Source organism: Antrostomus carolinensis, unplaced genomic scaffold (assembly GCF_000700745.2).
Source record: "Antrostomus carolinensis isolate BGI_N321 unplaced genomic scaffold, ASM70074v2 scaffold19612, whole genome shotgun sequence".
NCBI classification, from domain to species: domain Eukaryota; kingdom Metazoa; phylum Chordata; class Aves; order Caprimulgiformes; family Caprimulgidae; genus Antrostomus; species Antrostomus carolinensis.
Window position 1 is genome coordinate 6,178 of NW_010299192.1, and position 14,972 is coordinate 21,149.

The 14,972-nt window shown below is 42.4% G+C and overlaps 2 protein-coding genes across 2 annotated transcripts; one reads left to right on the forward strand and one right to left on the reverse strand.

Annotated features, from left to right (window-relative positions):
- Positions 1–289: 289 nt before the first annotated feature.
- LOC104520896 (lactosylceramide 4-alpha-galactosyltransferase) lies at positions 290–1,405 on the forward strand. The gene has a single exon (XM_010162712.1). It carries the CDS (start codon positions 326–328, stop codon positions 1,403–1,405), a length of 1,080 nt encoding a protein of 359 aa, XP_010161014.1. The 5' UTR covers positions 290–325.
- Positions 1,406–2,996: 1,591 nt separating this feature from the next.
- On the reverse strand, positions 2,997–14,901 carry LOC104520897 (poly(U)-specific endoribonuclease-A-like). Its single transcript, XM_029083676.1, is given in 8 exon segments — positions 2,997–3,254; positions 3,676–3,829; positions 4,458–4,540; positions 4,542–4,567; positions 4,653–4,778; positions 5,947–6,125; positions 13,641–13,802; positions 14,861–14,901. Coding segments are annotated over 8 exon segments (1,029 nt in total).
- Positions 14,902–14,972: the final 71 nt, after the last annotated feature.

The window sequence follows — 14,972 nt, forward strand, 5'->3', positions numbered from 1 at the left end:
ATATACGTGGTGGAAAGAACTGAGGATCAGTCTTGGTTTGTGATGTACAGAAAGGAGAGATTGTCCGTATTTTGTGCTTGAAAGAGAGGGATCCAAAGGCTTTATGAAAATACAGAGAAGCCAGACTGTTTGAGAAGTGACAAAAGGCATAATTGAAGCATGCTGGCCTGAGGTGACAGAGGGAGAGTTCTGTTCTGCTGTGGCACTGTCCCAGTGCTCATGATGTGCTGCCTTGCCTGTCAGTGGTTTTTTTTTCTTTCCTCCCCTTCAGATCACGACGGTTGTCTTGGGAGAGCAGGCTCTACCAGGAGAGAGACTGCCCAGGATGTCCATCTGCCTGCCAAAACTGACCACAGTGGTGCTGAGCCACAAGCTCAGGGCTCTGTTTATTGTCACCATTTCATTTGTGTTCTTTGCCTCTGTTATGTTCTACTGGAGAACTGGGGAGGACGCTGAGGGCCAGCTCTACAGCTTGCCTCCACAAAGCAGGTGTGAACAGTTTTTTCCTTGCCTTCCCCATCCCACTGCTGGCAGGCCCCGTCCTCTAACAGGGAACATATTTTTTGTGGAGACCTCAGAGCAAACTAGTCCAAGTTACCTGTTCACATGCTCTGTGGAGTCAGCGGCCAGGACGCACCCCGAGACAAGGGTCGTGGTGCTCATGAAAGGTTTGGCAAACAGTAACGCCTCCTTACCCAACCACTGGGGCTTTTCATTGCTGAGCTGCTTCCCCAACGTGGAAATCCGGCCCCTGGACTTGCCAGAGCTTTTCTCTGGAACACCTCTGGCAAAGTGGTACTTGCAGTCTGAGCACCAGAAGGAACCTTTCTTCTTACCCGTTCTGTCTGATGCCTGCAGAATTGCCATCATGTGGAAGTTTGGTGGCATCTACCTGGACACAGACTTCATTGTGCTGAGGAACTTGAAGAACCTCACCAATGCCCTTGGTATGCAGTCTAAGTATTTACTGAATGGGGCTTTTTTGTCCTTTAAACCAAGGCATGAGTTCATGGCACTTTGTATGCAGGACTTTGTGGAGAACTACAACAGCTGGATCTGGGGGAACCAGGGCCCACAGCTCCTAACACGTGTCTTCAAGAAGTGGTGTTCCATCAGTGATATCCAGAACAACATGAGCTGCAAAGGTGTGAGTGCTCTTTCCCCTGAAGCCTTTTATCCTATTCACTGGGCAGACTGGCAGAAGTTGTTTGAAGCAATCAGCTCCTCAGAGCTTCACCATCTCTTTAATAACACCTATGCAGTGCACGTATGGAACAAATTGAGCCACGGGGCAAGGTTGGAGATCACGTCTCAGGCTTTGCTGGCTCAGCTGTATTCTCAGTTCTGCCCTGCCACATGTGCAAAGATGAAGAACTCTGAAGAGCAGTCAAGGCCTGCAATGTGACCTTTGGGCCCTTGGCTGCAGAGATGTTCCCCAACCTGAAGGAAATGAGTGCCTTTCACCTTCCACAGAGCAGGTATTCTGTGCGACAGCTCAGTGCTTTTGTGCCTTGTCCGATATCTGCCTCAAATCCTACGAGCTTCAAATAAACACTAGAAACTGAGTTGTGACTCTCTTGTTGTCCTTCAGTAGCCCTTGATGCTGCAGGCAAAGGTGAACTTGTTCATCGGTGCCCATCAGTTGCTCCTCTGTTGCTGTTCTCTCAATTGTATTGGGGCTGAAAAGCCTCTCGTGTAGTGTCAACAGTTCAAGGAACCCTTGGCTTGCTGCCTGTAGCATTTCTATGTATGTAAATAAATGCCAGCCAGTGCTATAGGACATGGTTCAGAGGAGCTTAGGACCAAATTCCCTGGGTGGTAAAGATTCATATGGCTGGTGAAATTTTGGGAGACTGGGAGTATATGAAAATTGCTTTAAGAAATGGAAAACATTTTAAATCCCTGTGTGGCTCAGTGTAAAGTTTTTCTTGTTTTCCAAAGGTATTTTATTTCAAATTATCTTTTCTGCTGTTTTACATTCCACAGTGATACGCTGACTTTTTTGGTCCTCTTCGGGAAAACAAATAGCCAAAAGCAGTTCTTTTACCAGTGTGAGTAAAGAGCCTTGCTTTGCTGGAGAAATCTCAGCATCTGCCTGTTTCTGCATTGGTATGAGAAAGAAAAGCATCATCTTCCTTTTACTGGATTATTGAACACGTTTTGGAAGAAGAGAGGCAGACATGTCCATATCAGTAGAAGGACCAGTGACCAGGTCTAGGACTAGGACAAGTGTCCCCAGTGACATCTGATTATTGTCACAGGGGATCTAGTCAATGGATTATGCGGGGTCATTCATCTAACCCTAATGCAGATTACACAAGCAGGTAAGCGACTGCAGGCATCACTGCCTGTAATAGGAACACAGGTGCCTATACCATGGACTTTTAAAGTTAGGTGAGATAAAGCCAACTGTGGTTTCTGGAAAATGTGGGCTAAGCCAATGGAACCCGCTGTTAACCTGATGACCATTTTCACATTTGATTGTTTTTCCTGTGTGCCCAGGGCACTGTAATTGTAAAAATGAATTTGAAATTAACCTCTTATGAAATGAAGAGAGAAGAAGAAAACGTTGTGTGGTTCTGCTGGTGCCAAATCAAATTTCTTTTCTGGAAGGCCATATGTAAGCAATGTGGAGTTATTGCTCTTTCTGATATGCCATAGCTAACAAATAAGAGAAATATTTGTATCAATTTTAATGTAGCCTTTTCCTAACTTCCATGATCTGCCAAAAAGTACAGTGTCATCATATATGAAAGAAGACTGATGTAAGTTTGATCCAGGCTTTAATATGAGCAGGAGTACTTTTCAAGGTTTGTCAGACACTGAGCCATGATACACTCTTAATTAGACTCTCCATTGCAGACCAAAAGTGAGTGAGTCATCAGTGTTACTTGAAATAAGTTGTATAAAACAATGCATCAACTTACTCTGCTGTCCAGTCCCATGTGCACCCTCCCCCCCAAAAAAAAAGAAATGTTGCCTGGTCACTCTAACTACTAGTCTTCACTACTGGTGCTGAGGAGTACTGGATACGCTGTTCCAATGTGATGCCCATGGCGGCAAACAACCATCTGTAGTTCATACTGCTCTATCTTCACCGTTTCACGTGTGACTCTTTCTTCAGCCAGTAGGAAAATGATGGTGTAAAGGGCAAATTCGAACTCTGGGCTGACACCAATAAAAGTGCTTCCAATTGCCTGGACCGAGCCCTTCCAGCTGAACTGGATGCTCAAAACTTGGTCATCTTTGTCAGGCTGAAAGCATAAAAAAAAACAACAGAATAATCTCCAACGCAGCTGTGACCAGAGAGACACAATTTCTGACTCTAGATTTTTGAGGGCATTGCAAGGTTCAGTCATCCTTGCTTTCCCGGGTGCTACATTTGGAGTACAGCCTTTTCCCTGTCCTCTGGGGCATATGTGATTATTTATCTCAATTAAGCTTCAGCAGTGTTGCGATTCTGTAAACACCAGCACTACTTTTAAAAATAGTTTTTGCAAAGAAAGAAGCTGGACTTGAGGGCGTGCTAGTATTTCTTCTGCTTACGTATACCTGGGGAAATTAGGTTCAAAGCAGTTGAGCCTATGATTGCATCATTGTTCCTTGATTTGTTACCACAGCTTTTATCTCTGGATCCATTTGCCTTATTCACAAAGGTACCCTGCTTGTTCTTACCTTGGTTTTGTTCTTCCGAGTGACATATCCCTTGTAGTCAATTTGGTTGCACTTTTCCTGAAGGTAAAATTGCACCCAGTTGTGCAAACCTAAGATCTGTTTACCATGTCTTGTTTCTCCAACAAAAACATGTTCAAAACCACAAGAATCAGATCTGTAATAAACAAAAGAATAATATATAGGTCTTTTATGTGTTTAAATAGTTCAAATTGGCAGAGGTAAAAGGCAAGAAGATGCACAAGCTTGCTTAGGTTGATTTGTGAGCAGGTTTGGGGGTTTTTTGGTCTGGATTTGTTGGGTTTTCTTTCTTACTTTGCACAAAACTTGCAATGAAATTTAGCCGTGAAGTCTAAATTTGTATTTGATGATCAAGGTTGCTAGTAAATGCCACAGATGCATCGCTGCTGCTTATCCAGATTTTCCCAAGGCTTCTGACACTGTCTGCCATAACAGCCTAATAGACAAACTGATGAAGCACAGATTAGAAAAGTGGATGACGTGGTGGGCTGAAAAGTGAATGAATGTCTGCAGTTAAAGGTCTGTGATTAGGGACACAAAGTGCAGCTGGAGGCAATTAATCAGTGGTGTACCTGAAGGGTCAATACTGTTAGTAGCTGATCAGTAAGTCTTTAAACATGATCTGCATGGGAGCACTGAACACCTGATTTAGGCCATATTCTAAGACTATCTTCCAGTTCTATGTTCCAGATGGAACTCAGACTTATATTTGCCTAAATCAGAATAGTGTAGAGATTATCAGGGGCCATATCCATCAAACATACCTGTCTCCTTCTTTCCTGGCATAGAGCTGGAACCAGATGTCATAGAGCTGATGTTTGAAATTGGCAAGGTTTGGCTTTGCTAGGTTTTTTTTTAAGCAGATATTCATGAGCTAGCTGAAGGATAGAAAATCAAGATACATACACAGTTTACTTTTTAATTCAGTGTTTTCAGTGACTGAAAAAGATCTGTGTTACTTAATTTCATTACTTCTGTCGCTAAGATAGCATCAAGAAAACAATTGTTTTCAACTATTTCTTCTGGAGTCACTACTTCTGCTACACCGGTTGATGTCTCATAATTGTCCAATAAGGAAATAAAGGCTGCAGAAAAAGATAAACTTTTAGCATGCTTATCCTGATGAACAGGCCATATGCCTCATCATACCTGTGATCCCATCATTAGAGACTGCTATTATAAAAAGATGCCATATAATACGCCTTGACAGCCCTTAGAGAAAGACACTCCTTTATACATCAAATTTCATTCTTTGTTATACTGTTAGGTGTAGGTCTAGAGGTGACTCAAGGCCAGCCACTGTTGTAGTTCCTTTTAAGATAAACAGCTCGCTACCGAGCTTCCTTATGAAACCAAGTCCTGAAGCAATAATGGCCTTCTACCAAAACAAATCATACTTGACCACTAAAATTACAGACATAGGCTTATGAACTTAAGCTCTGCTGGCAGGCAGCTTGATGGTCATTACTTCAGTAGAGGAATAACAGCATGAATCTATATGAGATAAGGCTTGAGCATGAGCATGTGGCCACTGAGTGGATGGGTTAGTTTTCTCCTTTGCACCCCTCTTGCTACCTGCTCCCTCCTGTCACTTCATCTACTTGTGCTCTGACACTCAGTGGACTCTGGGGGATGATTCAGCAAACCCAGCTGACAGAAAAAATACTTGTGGTCAAAAACCTAAGTAGTTTCCTGCCAGGTTAGTGAGCTGAAGGGACTTAGTGGCTTAAGAGAGTGTGGCTTAGAGAGGAGTGAGGGGGAACAGGGGAAAATGGTGCTCACCATTATGATAGCTGTTCCATTAGCTTAATGTAAATCTATCTGGGGAAAAGAAAAATCAGGGAAGGAAGCTTACATTCACAGACATGCTTGAAGTATAGCCTCCAACAGAAATACAAGAAGTAGTGCTATTTGAAAGGGCTAGAAGCTGTGAGCAAAGGAGGAAAGATGACTTGGGCATATTTTTCAGTACATGGAATAACATCAAAGCAATGACAAGAGTCTCATCCATTTCACTTTGTAGTGGAAGAACCACAGAGAACTTCAGATTTTGGCTAAGGCACAAAAGGATAGTTCTTCCTGAGGCTACAGGTAACCTCCATGCAAGTGTTGTGGAAACTACCCTTAAATGACACATGGCCTGATGATCCTCACCAAAATGCAAATTATATAAGTTGTATTCAAGGCAAACACATAAAAACTAACATGGATTTTTAATGTCATTTGCACCATTAACAAAAGAATGGGTCTCACTTGCAAAAGTTTGTATGCTCTTCAGGCGTTCTTCATTTACGCTGTGAAACAGGTGTCTGGCTGCGTTGTCCTGGACAGCACTGTCACCTGGCTGTGCGGCACTGGCTTCTCCTAAGTTTAGGAAAGGCTCTTTCCTTGGAGTATTTTTTAACAAAGTTCTTCCTGCGGTTTTCCATGCACTGAAAAAAAAATGAAGAAGTGGCGTTTCATTCAGGAGAATTCTATGTACAAAGCAGAAGTGAGCAGGAGATTGTTAGCAGTGTGCAGCAACACTACACAACAAAACAGGAAGCAAAGAATTCTTGCTGTGATGCTTTTCTAGCAGCATTCTTATATACAACTCTTCCTGCCTTTTTCCTGTAAAACTCCCCACTAGAGAGGCTTTCCTTTGCCCATACACATGGTTTTTCTAACATAAAGTTAGCGTGATGAAGGATGACTAAGACTCTAAACACCGGGTCTGCCTATAATAAAACTCTCTCATGCGCTGATCTCTGATGCACATACGAACCTACCCAGGCTGGTTCTTTCCTCATTTAAATGGAATTTTGTCCTGCATAATAGTGTATGGTTTTCAGAAGTCTATCCATCCATCTGTCAGCAAGATTTAGGAAGGGTTGTTATTGTGATGAACCACACAAAGGTAACTCCAGTTTCAAGGGCATTATGTCCAAACTAACACTTAACATCAAGACAAAAGAACAGAGTGGAGAAGAAAGATAAGTGGATTAATCTTTGAATAACTGACAGTTGAATTAATCACTTATAAATCAGCACATGCATCAAAGCCCAGAGAAGAACTGCTTGATAATTTTGAATTTCTCCTCCAAAGCAGAAGTTCTCAAGGAAAGAAAAAAAGTGCAGAAATTTGTCAACAATGGACATTTTCAAATAGCCATTTGGGCAACTTGCCATGTATTTAACAATTGGTTCTCCCAGATGGAACCAAGGCATCTAAAAGCCCAACTCTGTTATACATTCTCCTTCTGTTCTGCCCAGGATGGAGATACTTGTTGCATCCTCCAGCCAGTGGCAAGTTCCATGCTCTCTGTCAGAAAGGACAAACAAATATTGTGGTAAGTTCATAAACAAGTCTTCTGACGTGGCAGTCTTGATGTGACACAGCTTGAGAGCCAGGAAGAGCTAAAAGTGAGCCAGGTGGGCACCTGCCCCATTGTTGGCAAGGAGGGAATAGAAGTCATAGCAGAAAAGAGAGCATTAATCAAATGGTGGGAGAATAATCTAGAAGTCCTGGTTTGGGTTTTTTGGAGGTTTTGGGGTTGGTTTTTTTTTTTGCTAGTTAAATTACTACAAAGCAGTACAGCAAGATTTTATGTGCCTTCTCTTCTGGACTGTACTTTGTGGCTGGCTCAGAATCTGTGGGTCTAAGCTCCATGTTGAAAGAAAGTAACAAACTGTGCCTGGAGAACTGAGACTTTTTTCTTTCACATTTTTGAGCAATCCTTTTTCTCCAGAATTGTCTGTGTAACTGTGGGATGGAATTCATACAGCCTAAGATTAAAATCCTGAAAAACATAAGCAATCTGCGCTTAACGCCTTGAGAGATTGTTGCCCAAAGGAATTCATATCCCTGAGTTAAGAGCCAGAAGCAGCCAGTGTACATTAATGCACCAGAGGATAAGCTGCAGCAGCTGAGGAACATAAAGAACATACATGATACTCATATTATACTCAGTATTATTTATCATGGGGAAAGCAACGTCCTACAGAAGGGCAGGGCAGACAACCATAAGGACTTTGTCTGGCACACCTCAGCCTGCCTGCAGCTGGGAACCCAAGACATCACACACCTCAGCTGCGCTAGAGACGCTCAGCCCATTTTCACTCAGGCTCTGTGATACTTTGAGATCGTTGGTAATGGAAAATCTACAAGATCACTTGAATTTTAAACTGGGCTTGAATAGGTCTCAGCATCTGAAAGAAGGAAAAGGACTAAAAATTCTCGTGTATAGAAGCCAAAGGAAATGTTTGTTGCTAGGACTAAACACAAATACGAAGGAAGATTTTTTGCTTGGAACCAGTACTTGTGTGGATCTTGCAGTGGAGCAAAAGGAAGCTGTCACAGAGGTGCTACCTTCAGCCCTTGCCCAAACCCCAGGCTCTGATTATACAGCAGAAGTGTGGCTTGTGGCATCACATTATCAACACTGGCTGTGCAGCCCAAACAAGGCACCTGCTCAACTTCATGGGGAGTTAGCCTCACGGCATATCACAGAAGCCACCAATAGCAGCATTTTCTTTATTTTTAGCTGTACCTCCACATTCTTTCCAGAGTCTGAAGATGAGCAACTCCTTCTCAAAAGAGCTTATAAACCAACACTAAACAGAAAATTGTTCATTTCACCAGCTCAGCTGAAGTCTCAAGAACAGGATTGGCAAATTCACAAAACAGTATCGGAGATGTTTTTCAAACGTCAAGTGCTGCCTACATTCATGTTACCTTGGACTGACCTAATTTTATTGGATCACTCTTCTCCTGGGTTCTGGACCCTCCTGCTGTCTACTTCTCTGCCATCAGCTTATCCCATCTGTTTGAATACAGCCATGTTATGTTTAATACAATTTTTCACTTTGGAAGTAGCTATCAGTGGCAGATAGAAGTCTGCTGTATGTTGGACATCCAGGGTATGTGAAATATTAGGGGGGATTTCAAGGGGTTTTTTTTAATATTTTGTTCCATATACATAGTATTTTATATACATATACTTTCGTATGTATGTATTTTGGCAAAAGTCACCGGTACAGGAAATCTGTAATCCCTTCAATACCTACTGTTTGATCTTGATCTGCTCTTGGCAGATTTGTCCTGTGTTTATAAAGGACTGTAGAGTGTTGCTTGATCTTTCTTCCTCTAGAAATGTTATGGAATATCACATGATCTCATGGCGGCAAGCTCAAGGTGTCTACTCAGAAGAGGGTTACAGCAAGAGTGTACCTGCAGATTTCAATCCTTATATTTGTTTAATAAATATACTTAAAATATACTAAATGTATTCCTGCATTCAGAAAATGTGTGGCAAAACTCCAAAGTCACTTAATCTTAGGAATCAAAAGCCTTTTCTCTCCTTTTCCTCTGCTGGGTGCCACCACAATATCATCGTGGACTTTTCCTCTCCTTTTTGTTGTCCCTTTAGTTTCCAAACAGAGCAGAGCACCTGTACACATTGTACCTGAGGATTAGAATAAGGAAAAATATATCCTTGCCAAAGCAAAGAACTTGTTTAGCAACTTACATAGTCATCTTGTAAAAACCCTTTCTGGGCAGTGTTTCTTTTGAAAAGATCCATAAACTTAGCTTACACATATGGAGTGAGACAACTTCGAAAAGAAGCAGCTCAACACATTAATGCAAATCCACGAAATCCTCCATGGTTTTCAGTAGGATTGCATGTATGACTCAAATCAGAGTTTTTATCATGAATTCTCAATCCCCTCCCCATGGTGAAATCTCTCTTAGTGGATAGATTTGTGCATTCACATAGAATAAATTAATTCTGTGCAAGAAGTCTGGCCAATTGGATTTTGTCCAGTTGGAGTCTTGCTTGGATGTGCTTACATGCACAAAGCACCACCCCAATAGCAAGAACACAGTCTGCTCTTGTAAGAGCTGAGAAAACTTTTGGGAGAGCCTCTTTGCAATAGTAACTCTAAAGCACCAGCAGTGCAGCTGGAGCAAAAGAATCTTAACAACTCCATTTTATTATAGCATTCAAGTGAAACATTCACGATGGTGTGCCTGTTTTTCTAAATTATTTTCTTGTAGGAAACCTTCATTCTGCCCCAAGAAGAAGTCTTTTATTGCTATAATACTCAAGACATGAAGAGAATTAAAGGGTCAGTGGTGAGTCATGTGAGCAAGTCAACAGCATCAAAGCAAGAAAAACATGTATTGGAAATGGGTCACATGGAAGGTTTGCTTGAACATCTTCTGTAAAGTAAATTTACCTTCAGAGATCCTTTGAATAACACCCAATTTTTTAAAAAACCTTTAATCTTGACATAGAGAAGAAAAGCATTTGGAAAACCTGATAAGCAGTCATTTACAAGGACTTTCCAATAATTTTTTTAAAAATTGGTTCAAATTGGTGAAATACATGCCTCAGGTTATATGGTTAATAGAGGATACAAGCAATTATCTCAGTTTTCCTCTTATGCCAGTGTGTATGTCTTTTACTCGAGTCCAGTGATGTTTTCCTTAGTTTAAACTTGGTATTTGAAATACAGAAGGATAAATAAGGCAGGTATTGTAGGTGGAAAGGAAAATGCCTGATCAAGGGACAAACATACAAGTGTGCAGTTGCTCAACAAAGACCCTGTCAGGGTCCTGGGCGAGCAGGTGATGTTTGGAGACCCGATTCTATGTTATCACCTATGTTTAAGCAAAAACTGATCTTAGCAGCACCTTATTTTAGCTAAAACATCTTATGATTCAGTTGTCTCACCAACTTTTTACGCTGAGAGGAGTTAGTAAAACAGAACAGAAACAGGAAGCAGGGTTATTGCACCACTGCATTTCACATAACTGCCTTTTACACGTCTCCCAGACGAATATATCCCATCCCCAGAGAAGAATTAGTATGATTTTCTCTTACCCATTAGCCATGTTAGGAAGAAGTTTTTCTCTTAGCAAATACACTGAGCAGGGAAAATGGAACCCGAAGCTCAGAAATCCTTCTGGTAGTCCAAGGAATGGAGCTGTCTTGCTCTTATACTCCGCTCACCCACTCAGGCTGACAGGCAGCGCAGGAAGGCAAGGGAAAGGCAGGAGGTATAAACTCCACAAGAAGACGTGGAGTGTAAGGACAGTACCATGTCTCACGCCTCTCTCAGTCCTGGCACACTCAGACCAGGAAGTCAGAGTCACCTCTGTCAGGTTCCTGCTTCGCCTTATTGCCACACACAATCAGTATGGCAGGGAATACAGGAGGCGATGGCAGAGAGACACACAGCGACCACTTGGGTTTTCAAGTATGAACTTGAGATCCTTGTATGAACTGCAGGCATGAGTCACAGCATTGCTCCTGGAGCTATGTTGGATTATTTGTTAACAGGTTTTAGATCTCTGCATTAATTTTGGGCCTAGAAATATGCTTTTCAAGTCTGAAAGCCTTGAGTGAGATGGACAGGTCATTCTAGTCTTGCTGTTCTATATGGTTATTATTTGATAATAGAGGGGAAGATTATAATAAATCAGGGATAAAAAAAAAATAGGTGGGGAAGAAAAATTTAAAAAATGTGTGCTTCTCTATTTATAGCTGAAATTGACCTTGTAAATATTAGGAGGCATTATAACCAGGAAGCGTTTTACAAAGGCAGCACTTTGCGTGTACTGCTGGAAGGAAGTGGTGGTGCTGTCAAAAGAAAGGGTTAAAAGTTTCCAAACTGAGCAATTAGTCAGGCTTGTACAACTGAAGGAAGAGCACCTGACCTCGGTCACCTTGAAGCCCTGGAATGTACCTAGTCTTGAACAAAGACAGCATAGAAAGCTCCAAGATAAGAAAGCTGTAAATTTCTACTTTACTGTTTCATGGTTGCCGACTTAGAAATATGTGTATGATTGTGGAATAAAGCTAAGATAAAAGTGTATCCTATAATAACCTTAGGTAATTATAATACTAAAACCCCACACCTCTAGATGGAGATTTTATATGTAAATATAGGACTACCCTAGTATAATGTAGGATCACCCTAGTAGAATGAGTTAGATTAAGACATGCTCAAACCTAACTTTTGTACAAGTAACCTATCAACTATTTTCATGTAATTTATTCTTTGTTACAGTTTTTATAAAAAAGACCCTGTATGTTTCTGAGAGGTGCACTGGCTGTTAGTAAATTCCTGGGACCATACTCTCCAACTAGCAATAATGTCAAATGTCTCAACTCAGTGTGTTGATTGGCTCAACACACACTGGGCGAAGAACCCAGATTTGGGACAACAGTGGCAGGTGCTGGGTAAGTGCAGATACCCCTTCCAGCACATGTCCTGGGAAGCATGCATTCATTATGTGGCTAAATTAACCTTCAGATGGTTTAAAGCTTATTTTTTGTTTCATTGATACTTTTAAAATTTTTCTTCTTCATAGTAATTAATTCCCGAAAAACACTGCTTTAGGTTTAGACTGCATATATGTATATACAGAAGCCAAAATGGTTTGATGCTAGGCTAGCAGTTATACAAATGATTCTGCACCTCTGGCCCATGTACCCCTTCAAAGAATCATAGTAGAGTCAAGAAAAGCTGCAGGTAACAAGGATGCCTGCCATATGGAATTGCGTGGGGGGCAAGACAAGCATCTAGCTCACTTAAAAGTGAAGCCTCCTTCTGACACTGGTAGAGGAAATTAATGTATCTCAAAACTGAATATCTTTAATTTTAACAGGATTTTTTCTTTGCCATTTTTTGTTACTATTTATTGCAGTTCTGGATAAGCAAGATAAATGACAAAAATACAGTGCCTGTGTTTATCAACTGAATGCAGGAAGTCTTTTCCTAAGCTTTCATTTAAAATACAAAAGCCAGTGGGCATATTCTGTCCATAACAAAGTTGCAACTCCTTTATTCACATTAGCAGAAAGAGCCCAGATGGGAGCTCAGGGAATTTCCATTTACAAGCAGCAGCATCACTGGAGTCAGTGGATTGAACTTAATCTTTGATAAAATTACAGGTCAGATCAGTAGCATTGCTAGCGATTTCATAACCAAATCTGTTGTGAAACTTCTGTCCTAGGATTTAGCTATTGAGCTAAGAAAAGCTTAAGGATCCCAAAGAGCGTAAACAGGTGTGTTTGCCAACAGAAACAACATGCTGATCAAAGGCAAGTGGGATCAGCACAGAATCTGGGTCTTTCCCAGGTCTAACGCAGGCTGTAAGAAAACCCAAGAGTCCAGAGAGTGGCCTTGCTAGCGCCGTGGGTTGGCTTTCTCTACTGAAGAGATCAGGCAACGCTTTGTCAAACCCGTTGCACAGGGCAGTGTATGTTTGCTGCTCAGAAGCTGAGGTCCCCCTGCTCCCTCTTCCCTTTTTCTGGCACAAGAGAACAGGGAGAATATTTGGTGCTGTCTCACTCGCATGTGAACAGCATTTCCAAAGGAATGGGGCAACAGACTTGTGGAAGACGCTCTGCCTAACAAAACTGCCACCTCAAGCATCAGATGCTGACCTTTGCCAAGGTCAAACATCAAGGAAAACCTGTGAATAAGACCCGTTTCTAAAGTGTGTAGGCATCTCTGTGAATTTCTGGCCTGAGTAAGGTTTACTTGCTTTTCTAACCAAAGCGGCCAATGGCTAAGTGCTGGTTTGTTGCCTCTGATCAGGTGCCTAAACTTCCTCAGCCTCTTTGGTGGATCTAGAGAGGGTGAGCAACTGAGCTTTACAGGCTTCCAGACCAAAGCAGCCAGGCCTCACAAATGTGCAAAGGACTTATTTGGGCTGGACAGACTCACTCAGTGATATAGGAAAGTTTCTGAGACAGACTTTGTTGGACATTCCCATGGGAGCTTTGGCTATTGCTGCCAAGTCTCCACAAGCTGACCAACACTGAAAAACAGTGGAGACATGGCCTGGCTGGTCCGTGGGAACCTAGGCAGGTCAGAGCTCACTGAGAGCAGGGATTGGGGACTTTGAGGTCTCCACCCTTCCTTAAACATTAATTCTCAAGCTGGAGCCTCACCTGACAGATTGTGTCTCACCATGCTCCATGGTCCCTGTGCCCAGCCTGGCTCTTAGTGATCTGTCCAGTTTCCTAAACTTCAGCCTCTCAATCCTGAAGTCCTTCTCTGTAGCCAATGGTGTTATAATCCCTCCACTTGCTCGGGAGTTTCTGGTACAGCAGCTGTCCTCAAAGAGAAAAGTAAGAGGGTTACTCAGCCAGGCATGTTTTTTGTCATAGAAATGCCAGGAATAAATCACTCCATTCCTGCAGCTGAGTGTCTTTACCTAGACTTGTGCAGTGACGCGACCTGCTTATCTTTAGGTTGGTCTGTTAACTTGCTTTTATTTACCACTGTTAATTCTCAGGCTTACCAGGTAAACCATGGCTGACTGCTGAAGGTTCTCACAGCCAGATGAGCCACCTACACAGTCAGCAAACCCAGAGGGTAGGAGAAAGCAAGTGGTTGGAGATGCAGGTGGCTCAGTACCCCTGTGTGAGCTGAGGGGTTAAGGGAGGAAATTTTTTATTGTTTTTTTAATCTTAAGACTGTCAAGCATATGCCTTCCTTGATTTTGTAAGGAGAAACTGTCTAGGAGTCATCGAGGCCTGGTTACTGCAAGTTAAGACATGTTAATTAAAAAGAATTGAAGTGTTTCACGTTTAGCACAGACACAAAGACACATTTGCTTATTAGTCATTAATTTGTACACAAAAACGTAAAGCAGAATTTTAGGCGGTCTGGCTGAAACATCCTTTCTTGTTGTACAGCTCAGCTATTGTGCTTTTCAGATAAACATCACCATTAATGAATCATGGTAATCACCACCAGCCTAGATGAGACTGAGGAGATTCACGGAAAAATTTGGAAGTGCCGGAGCAGGGAAGGCATCCTGGCAGCCAGGCGTCTCTCTCCTTACTGTGGGTTGTGTGCATGTGCTGGCTCTGAAGCAGCACGAGCAGGAGCAGTTAAGGCGTGAGAAGTTTATTTGATGCAATAATGAATTGTGGTGTTGACATACAAAGCTTGAAGCAGGTGTCCCTGCTGATGGCAGGGGGGTTGGAACCGGGTGATCTTTAAGGTCCCTTCCAACCCAAACCACTCTGTGATTCGATGAAGGCAGCGGGGCTTCGATCGCTGGTTAGAAAGGGTGCTGTAATTGATTCCCTTTGCTTTCCCCCGTCATTATTTGTGCTGTTAATAAAGGGCAAAGGGCGTTGTGTGTGCAGTGTGACCATACGGTAAGGGCAGGCTCAGGCCGGCGGTGGCACTGACAAACATTCCGTGTGGGCACGGCAGGTAAACACGGAACCGGGAGCGGTGACACCGTCGCTACAGGGTTTCACTTCGCG